The sequence below is a fragment of the Bradysia coprophila genome, chromosome X (assembly GCF_014529535.1).
Source record: "Bradysia coprophila strain Holo2 chromosome X, BU_Bcop_v1, whole genome shotgun sequence".
In the NCBI taxonomy this organism is placed as follows: domain Eukaryota; kingdom Metazoa; phylum Arthropoda; class Insecta; order Diptera; family Sciaridae; genus Bradysia; species Bradysia coprophila.
The window spans coordinates 6,707,866-6,718,615 of record NC_050737.1 but is presented as its reverse complement, the minus strand read 5'-3'; the positions used below and the strand labels follow the sequence as shown (position 1 = coordinate 6,718,615).

Genomic DNA, 10,750 nt, shown 5'->3' with positions numbered 1-10,750 from the left:
TGACCGTGTAGCCAATTATATTCGTTTGATAAATTTTCTGCACAATTTCTCTTTAGTCGTACAAAATTCAAATTTAACATTCACAAACATTAGACACTTTATCCACACAATCCACACATTATCGCATAGACGTCACAAAAATGTGAAATCCCATTTATATTGCATTAAAAATAAGATTCGAAAACCGTCTGACAATCAATTTTATTTATGCGGATGAATGGAAAATTCTGATATTCATTCCACTGATTGCCATGCTTTTTATATTATTTTATTTTTTGATTATATATACACAAACGTTTCTCTCTCCCGTTGTGCACGCCCACCAATGATATGGCTTTGAAATGGGAAACAAATATTTATTATTTCGCAAAACTAATTCCGGAGCTGTGTGAAACTATGGAAAATGATGTCTTCGATTACGAAAGTTTTCGTTAGAAATAAGTTGGAAACTAAGATGACCGTAAATTTAGCTGGAAAGAAAATGAAACTTGCCTCAATCAAAAAGTTGACATTGTAGAGTGAAGCTCCTTAGCTCAAAGTCAATTGTGTTGCTACACTACACGATTGGAAATAGTTAACAAAGAGTCTCGAAAGCTTATTTTTGAAACATTGGTGGAATTCTACGTCTTTTTATCAGTCTCTCAAGCTACAACAAACAGAATCATTTATTTTTCAAACGAGCTGCACTACAAACCGTTTTGGTCATTTGTGTAATTTAGTGGTCATGACTATTGATTATAATATGGGATGTAGATTTTAGAAATTAGCTCGAACCTTGAAAAATTGTGCGATCTGGAACTCAGCTACATTCTTATTACTATTGAATATTTATTGTTAAGACGTTGACTGTTGGTGTCACATTATTATTGAGAAAATCTTTTTTTCTAAGAATCGGATTTTGGTCAAATGTAGGTCAAAATTACCTCAATCTCCTTTTACCTGTCAGGTTAGCCACAAGTTGATTTAACATGAAATACAATTATTAAATCAAAGGCTTAAGCAGAATCAGCAACAGCTGGTCGACAAAGACAACACCTTTGTATCGAAAACAATTCAAAGGCAAGTTACATACAGTGTATATACACACCTTAAAGTCGCACGTAACACGAATGACTGTAGTAAACTTGTTGTTTAGAATGTGTTTTGATTGTATATTATACAAGTAGAGTGTGTTTTTTGATCAGCTGGTGAAGTTCAGCTCTTGCTGATACTGCATAAGCCTTTGGTTTACAAGCTGTATGTTTCTGCAGTAACATGTAACATCGACATGTCCAAAAGAAGAACAGTTACTCCGACTAAATTAATGTCAATTCCCGACTATTGCCGATTTCTGCTGCACAAGTCAATTGGGTTAGTTTTACAATAGGACCTGGTCCTAGCCTAAACTGAAACTTCACGAGGTTCGGACGCAATTTGTGCAAAACGCTTTGTTCGGTGTAATAATTGGGCTGAGATCAAAAAAACTTAATAAACAGCAGGTAAATGTTACAGAAACTACACACACGGAATTTCGAAAACCGACACATTTTCTGTTTCTGCGTTTTACTTGAGTTTCTGATTACTCCTTTTAAAAATACATTCAAAATTCACGAAAAACCAGTAAACCACGAAACAGAAAATGTGTCGGTTTTCAAAATTCCGTGAGTGCATTTCTTTTGAAACAAAAACGTGTTTGGAAAAATAAAGTCAAATGAATCGTCTGATGTTCACATTGTTTTTAATTCATTTTTCGTTTAATAAGAAAACTCTAAAATTCTATTTAGATGTTCTTTTAACTGTTATGGTCAAAATACTTTTTTTTCAACTACTTTTTCTTGTGCCTTTTCATTTTGTACAGTAAAAACGATCATTGAATTCCATTACTCACCCTATCAGCCTAAATATATACTTTTTTAAATGTAAATAAAATCAGTAATCAAAAGTAAAAATTATATGAACAAAAAACAATGATGACTAATACGTTCACGTGTTGCTACTTAATTTTCATTTTAGTTTTAATATAAGAAATTCTATGAATATTTTTTGTTACAGAGAATAATCTCTGAAGAGTCTCTATGTCTTAATTTTTTTTTTGTTATTTATATAGGAGAAATATTCTTTGTGTCACACAATATTTCACACAATATTATAAGTAATTTTAGCTGTTTTTTTTATTCGCTAAAATTATTTTATTTTACACCTAAATATTTAGTTACATTATCGAAAATGAACCAAACCAGTCCAATGTGTCATAAGTTTATTAATGTTTAGATTATAGGTTTTCTTCTATTTTTATTTTTTTTTTATACTTTTTCTTTTCAAACAACATTTAAAGCTTTTATGAAATCGTCTATAGCTCATAATAGAATTGTTTTTGTTTTTTATTTAAATTGTCTGATGGTTTTTGTCAAAAATATTTTTTTTTCTTTTTTTTTTAACTTAGAGTTAAATATAAGTACTTTCGAAAATACTTGATTTTTTATTCATAATTTAATGTATGTGATTAACATCGATTGTCAATGATAAGAGGATTAAAATTCGTACGAAAAAATCGGTTTGAATTAGTTTTTAGGTTAGTGGGCTTTGTCTGTGAATGCACTTCATGCATGGAGAGAATTTGGTGGATACTTTAACAACGCTCATGTCTATGGAGATCATATTGCACTCGCTGCTGTGGCAGTGCATTTGATGGCGATTTTTGTGTATTTTTAAATATCTTGAAAGCACAATTTCATTTTCATTAAACTATGGAAGATAAAGTCCGCTAATTCCGTTGTCTAAAACATTGTTTCGTAATGGTCTGTAAAAGTTCGTTTAGTTTGTTAAGAACCCCATATGCTTCGAGATCACACATTTTTTTTTATCTGTGGACCCTATTGATCTTAGATACCTTCCCCTGCCAAAATGATAACATTCGTTTTATCGTTAGTACCCAAGGTACTGATCTGTTTACAGCTTTCATGCTGAACTTATCTTTGATTTAGACTTTTGCATCAAAATCTTACTGGTTCGACCTATAAGTTAATCAACGAAAACTTCGGTATTTATTTAAGTGACGTAACAATATACAAGATATACAATTAAGCTAGACTCGCACTCACTCCTTTCAAAAAATAGTTCATTTATTTACATGGCAGTTAAACAAAAAGCCGATGAATCAAAATGAATTTCGTGAACTAAACGGAGGCAAAATTGAATCGTATTCAATTTTTCTTTGTAGGCTGGACAGCTATCACGCAATCGGACTGATAAAAACGAAGAAAAAACGGAGTGCTATCCTTTAAAATGAGTGACTGCGATTCCAGTTTTTGTGAAATGTATTTGATCGTAGGAAAGTGTTTTCATTTTAAAGAAAGCCAGCGAATCATTGTATATGGAAACGCACTGTAAGAAAAACTTACGATAAAAAAATCTGTTTGGTAGCACTGATTTTGAGCTAGTTGCATGTAAAAATTGTATGAGACGATTGTAAAGTGTTGCGCTGTATAGCTGTCGGCACTACATCGTCTTGTGCAATTTTGACATGCAACTAGCTCAAAATCAGTGTTACCAAACAGATTTTTTTATCGTAAGTTTTTCTTACAGTGCGTTTCAGCAATGATGAAGTGCATTCAATTTTTGTGTGTGAGTGTTAGGAATGAGTATTTGTGAGAGAGACAGACATAGAGAGAAACCTTAAGTTAGTTGATGTGAGTTGTTTGTAACTTCCCCCTGTTTGGATGTATTTTTTTGTTGTTTATCAAAAACGTAATGTATGGCTACGAGAAAATTATTTGAGTTGTACTTAGAATTGAATTAATTACAGGAATATTATGCTATCTCTTGATTGGTTCTTTCTATTATTCATTTTACCATTTTGTTAGTTACAATAGTTTTTATATAGTTTCCGAAATGATGAGTGGGTAAATGGGGGTATAATTTCCATACATATATCGGGTACTAAGATTTTCTTTTGTTATTTTTGTTGTATCAGTATCAGTATTATTGTATGTGGGGAAAATACATTCATAAATAGTGGGCTTTCTTATTCGGTTTAGTTTTTGGATTTACTTTTCTTTCATTTGTTTATTTTTTATTATTCATAGATAATTTAATTACTGATTGCTGGAACATTGAATGTAATGACTTTACTCTGTAGTGTGTTTGTTGATTTCTTATTTCAGACAGGTACACCTAAAAGCTACATCAAATATATTCGTTTTATTTAATTAAGTTTTTCAATTTTTATTCTTTTCTTTGCATCTGCATTTGTTTTGTTTTGTTTTTGTGCTATAAGTGGTTTTTATATTAGTATGAGAATTGAATAGGTATTGTAATTGTTTGTATATAATAATATATAGATCCGGTGTTTCAAAACATCCAAATAGTATTTCATAGAACCGAAATGTTTCACCTAGTTTTCTTGTTGTCTCTTCTTCAAAAAAAGCTTTTGATTAAGGTTAGAGATGGTAGTAATAATATTTATTTTATATTCTTTTTTATTGATATATAGAAAAATATAGTTACATGTCATAATATTTCTGTCTTTATTTTAGTTTTTTTTTTTTCATCTCCTTTTTTTTCCTTTTTGTTATCTTTCTCATTTCTTTTTTACAGTAATTTTGTTCAATGTCTTTTTGTCGTCTTTGAATTTTTCGTTTTTAATTAGTTTCTTCTCCTTTAAATTTTTAATTCAAAGAAAATCCTAATTCAAGTCGTTTTGTAATTATAATGCCGTATAAAAAGCTGCAGAAAATTATTATCATAATCCGTCAATTATACATATCATATTAATCGTAAATTACTCATTCATCAATGCTTCCATATGCTTATGGTCTAGTGGTTTTTATTAAGCTTTTCTTTCCATCTCGGCTGATAGAGAGTATTCAAGCGAAAATTCAAACGAAAAATGAACGGAATCGAATCCTGCAAAAAAAAAATTGGGACACCTCGAACGAGGTTCTTTTTATTCCACCCCGGAGATAAAATGAATGTTGAGTCTAATATGACTTGATGGAAAACAAATGACTGATCGAAATCGCAGAAATCGTGTAGGTTTCTCGAAGCAGAAAGAAATAACACAAGGTCTTTGTCGATGAGACGTTATTGCCTATCTCGTCCTCCTGCTTACGTTCATTTTATTTCAAATTTCTAGAACTAAGTTTAATTTCAGGCTACTCGGAAACATATTCTTGACCTGAACCTGAATTTCTAATTTTGTGTTTGACCTAAACCTGACCTAAATGATTCGACCGGAATCTGACTTGAACCTCAATTTTCAATTTCGGGTGCAATCCCAACTCACTCAAAAACAGAATTTTAAATTTCGAGTTTGACCCGAACCTGACCTGAACTTGAAAATATTCAGTTCAAATAAGGTTGTCTTCAGGTAACCAGAAATTTCCTGATGAGATCTCCAAATTTTAAAAACGAAATTGGAAATTCAGTTTAAGGGCCGAATCATTTCACGTTTAAGTCGAACCTGAAATTAGGGTAAGCGATTTTGCTGAAGGTTTGTCTGTATATGAGTATTAACTGAGCACCATAATATTTAAATAAACAACTTAAATAGCTCGAATATGTCGACCAATCTATTGTCGTTGCCTATGAAATGCATATAATGTAATTCGCAATCATTCACTTCTTTAAGTTTGGGTCACATGGTTTCCACGTGTTTGCGATATCGTCATCAACACTTATACCGATATCATTTTCCTGGAAGCTGAGATAAAGGCGTAACTGATTTTATCTAGCTAATCTGAATAATTTACGTCTTTATCTCGGTTCTAAGCGAAACTTTACTCCATAATTCGACAACAGATGACATGGTCTCACATTTTCGTCTTACAATTTATTTGTTCCACTATCGCTTTTCGTTGAATCATCTCACTTTTTTTCCATACCACCATTGCACATAAAACGGCTGCAAATAGCCTAGAGACCGCAATTGAATATAATTCTTTTATTCTCGTAAATTCTTTTATCGACTGGAATTTCCGTTTTTCTTGAGTAATTCAAATGTGAAAAGGAAATCCAGGCTAAGCATATATAGAACAAAGGGCATTGTGGAAAGATTTACGACCACTTGATCTGACTCACAGCAGCGCGATCACAATTATTTAGTTTCACTCTACTGGTCGGACAGTGTGACCCAATTGTTATAAAAGTGCATCAAGTTCAAAATTCCATGCATTTATGTTGTCATAAATCAGCACACCTACAATTCCACCATGCGCAGTTTTCATCACAAATAAAGGGAAACTTAATGCCATCAAAGTTACACAGTTTTTTTTTCAGGTGACAAAAGCATTCAAAACCTCCTGCTGATTTTACCACTATTATATGGTAATTTGAGCTCCGGGTATCTTGTTACATTTAGTAGACAAAATGACGTGAATATTATGCTCTAAATTTTTTAGGTGTACACGATATATGTATACACAGATGGTATGTTATTCATTCAGTGTATTATACTATAGGTGAGTTACTAGTTGGTACTATACGACTCGTTCAAATAACGCTGTGTAAACAGAATTTTCTTTTTTTTTTGTTTGTAAAAGTAAAATACTTTTTAAGTTTGGGATGTGAATTTTATAGTTGCTATAGGTATACCGCAGATGAATGTTCAACATTAAGGTAAATCTGAGAGAAAAGTCACAAAAGAAAATCTGAAAATATAATTTTATTTGGTTTGGATGGGTGTAAGTTCTATGTGGTGGTGTTGTATATCTCTGTTTGCCAACGGTTGGCTGTTCTTAGATATTCTTTTTTTTCTCGTTCGGCTCCACCGTAGATAATTAAATTGTGCTCAAAACAATATCTACTTGTGAATTTTCTTTCTTTATTTTAGCAACGAATCTTTCCTTTTTTTGTTGTGTACGGGATAAAATTTCAGGATTTTGCTCTTTTTCAATTATTTACGTTTTTTATTTCGCTTAACAACAAGTGAAATAGGACACGGAATGCATTTATCTTACGCGCTGTATAGCTAATTTGAAATAAAAAAGACAATTCCCTTTTTATTTAAATTCAAAAGATGTTGAGAGGAGGTTAATGTGAATTGGTACGGCAGCGAAACAACCGTGTAAGTTGCCGTATTTGTTTCGTTTTGTTATTCAGTCTCCGAGCTTCGTTAAATGCTGCAAAGCGACGGAAAGCAGCGAGATGAGACGTACAATAAGAACTAATTTATTTCGTGTCGTGTCGTTATCACAAACGGTGTCCTTAATTCTTCGTACACATAGAGACTAAGGTGATATCTGTATTGTTCTTGCTCCCAACGCTAAAGTGTTTCAGAAGCAATCGTGAATTTTTTTTATTGCATCCAAAAAGTTATTTAAATTGCAAACTACTTAATAGAGAAAAAAAATCCTTTTAAGAGTTGCATACGAAAGTAAAGTGATTTCCATCTAAAAAAAAAAAGTTCATGGGAGTAGTCGTAAAAGAACTGGATAAGAAATTCTTTTAAAGACTTTATATGGCCACCGACAAAATTTGTTTCAGCACACATGGCTTCATGGTGGTGGGAGTAATACAATACATTTTTAGAGTGGTTTAAATTTCAAAAGAAATGAACCGTTGATGTTATACCTTCTTTTATTACCGATGGCAATGTTGTTAATATTATTTTAATGCAAAGAACAATCAGAACGGATGTTTACGTCGTCATCGGATTACTAAGCAAAATATAATAATTTTAAGTGAAATCATTTTTCCGCAAAAGAAGAAGCTTTATCTGTGGGTGTGTATGTAGGCGTACGTAGGCTCACCGAAATGAGCCCATTCAAGCGGAATTTTGGTTGGAGAATTTATGTTGTTGATGAAATTAAACGTGGTTCCTAGAGATTTCAAAGTATTCTGATGGATTAGAAACGGATATTTAGGATAATAGAACCGAGAGAAAATAGTAATTTCCACATCTAGGGATGAAAAGTAGATATTGCGTGTGAGTTTTGTTGATCTGAGGCGATGCTGAACACACGAAAACGAGTCTCTTTGTGTTTATACCGAGTTATGCAATTGATTTTACATGCTGAGCGCCTCGAAATTAGTGCTTGAAACGTAAAAAGCAAGATTTTTGATGCATATAGCATGTAAAAAGTATTTTTAAATATACATGGATCAAGTGTAAATTAAGATAATTTTCACTAGTCACCACCTTTTTCTTCCTTTACAACCTGTTGGTGAATTTAGCTTAGTTCATTTTAAAACCCCATTAAATACTTTTTTAAATTAAGATTTTGTACTTGCATGTTTGCGCACTGGAGGGTAGCTAAGAGCCATTGCTAAGTGGTGAAGCAAAGTAGATTGCAGAAAGTAAATGCGAAAATTTAATGTTGACTTATTTGTTGGACTACTGGCTACCGGCAATTTATTATCGTTCAGAACTGTTCAAATTCAGCTATCATAATTCTTGTGGTAAATATCAATTGAACACAGATTGCACATAGATTTTAATGTACATTTTGCAATAAAGACTATCTGATTAGCCTTCGGATGCATTTTCGGTTTAATTTTCACTAAATATTCTCATCTTATTTCGTATTTCCATTTTGTTATATATATTATCATTTAAGGTAACGTAACTGAGCAGATAAAGTGTTGAGTTGGCAAACATTAATCACAAAAAAATTTTTTTTTAACAAAGTATCATTATACTAAAAACGGAAATTTTTTTGGCTTAAATGCTCAGATGAGCTGAAATTTTAGAGCGGTCGTCATAAAACGCCAATGACCACTTCAGAGTCAGTTCTGAGTTTCACAAATGTTTATCTGTTTAAATCATTAACCTAGTATCAACTCGACTCATCGCAGCGAAATGAAAACACGGAAAATCCAATAAAACTAAACAAATAAAATGAGAAAACAATTATCAACTTGCACTTAAAATTTTGAAAATGAAATAAATTTTGCACGAGCAAAAGTCATTCGCAATACTGTACCGGCATGAATGCTTCGAATGCACAATATGGTTACATCTTTTCACAATAACAAATTTATTGTGGAGCATCGTTGGGAATAGTTTATGAGCGAGGAAAATGCATATGTGAATGGATAATGTACGGCACAATTGAACAAACACGAATACAAAGAGTTTTTGTTTGAATAGAGATAATTTTCTTGGATTAATCACTGTCAGAGATAATGAAATAATTTTGTAGTTATGAGCCAATGATAGTCAGAACTTCGAACTATGAAATTATTTTACCGTGGACGTCAGTGAAATGTAGACAAAACTACTCATACGTCTTCATAGGGGTGAAATAATCACACACCATAGTGGACAAACCGCATAAAGACGGATGAGCAGTTTTTTTTTGTATGGTGAAAAGTAGCTGAAGCAAATTCATATCGAAATTTCACTGTCGTCGACAGTCTCCCGTCACTGCTTTTACACTAATTTTCAATATTATTTTTTCACACCTGATCTCTGATTAAGCTCCTTCGTGTCATCTGAAAAGCTTTTATGATAAGGTATGAAGAACCAAAACCATTTTCCACAATAAATTCAATGGCTTCAATTTATCTAAACCGTCCAGACAGATTACGATTCTCGTAATTCAACAACGTGAAGATGGGAGAATACCCCATCCGACAATTGTTTATATATAGAACGAAATTCAACCTCACCACCAGTGCGCTCAATATTCATTTTCCTTTATGTGTATGGAAAAAATAATAAGGATTCTTCATCAACAGTTTTTTTTTCTGCTTCGTCTTTTCATTGGGGACTGTTGCCTAAACACATTCATTTATCTCTATTTCTTTCATTGCAACCACCTCAGGTTTCAACACTTTAACCTTATATCACTTAAGAATTCTCTGATGATAAATGTTTCTTACAAAAAGAATGAAAAAAAATCTTATTTTTCGTTCGAATTTTACTCCCACAACACTCTCATATCGTGCCTTTAAAAGCGTGATAAAACTCCATTTCGAATTGACATAATATGTACAGTAAGTCGCTTAGAGTACGTATGTACAGTAAGTCATCGTATATAAAATATATATTATTCACATTATCAATAAATCACTAAATATTTTCATGGTTTTTTACTTAAACATTAATAGAAATATTTTTTTTTTGTTTCAATTTTCTGTTTTACTTCATTTATAATACACCATACACAATACACATTTTCCACACACTATTAATCCCAAACCCCAATTATTTATAAATTAATATCCGTTCTCTTTAAATCAATCGTACACCATAGTTATTAATTAGCTTAATTAGAATTACAGAAATTGGTAGACATATCGGAATGATGGTAGTTTTTGAGTGAAATAATTTTGATCCATTAGAGGAATTTCCCAAAGCAGCCATTCCACTCATAGCTGGCATCAAGGAAGTGGTCTCGGTTGAATCTATATCGACTTTATTAGCGAATAAAATGTTCAAGATAATTAAAACACTTTTTTTAACGTTGCGATATTTAATCAAAGATTTTTTTTACGTTTTTATTTTTCATGTTAAATAAAAATCAAAACCGGTAACGGTTATTCAATTATTTTCATTTTGTGTTCTGCTTAAAACGTAAATGGAATCAACTTTGCTCTCTATACAATTTATTTTCATTGGTATGTTCTTTGACTCAATTATTTACTGATAGCACAAGTCGGTAAATAGAACCTAACCACAATAAATGTTTCGGAAAACGATAGTATCAACAAGCATTTCCGGTTTTTATTCCTCTTTTTTTATTCGAAGAGTTCGCAAACATTATATAAATGTAATATTTTTCTGGGAAAATGAGTCTCTTTCCGGAATATAAAAATTAATTCTGATCTT

At 31.8% G+C, this 10,750-nt stretch overlaps 1 protein-coding gene across 1 annotated transcript in view; it reads right to left on the bottom strand.

Moving 5' to 3' along the window:
• Positions 1–9,058: 9,058 nt before the first annotated feature.
• LOC119080266 overlaps positions 9,059–10,750 on the bottom strand; it is a 52,794-nt gene continuing 51,102 nt past the window's right edge. The window contains exon 9 of the mRNA XM_037188524.1: positions 9,059–10,335. Coding sequence (XP_037044419.1) covers positions 10,154–10,335 — 182 coding nt within the window. The 3' untranslated portion in view covers positions 9,059–10,153. The remainder of the gene's footprint in view (positions 10,336–10,750) is intronic.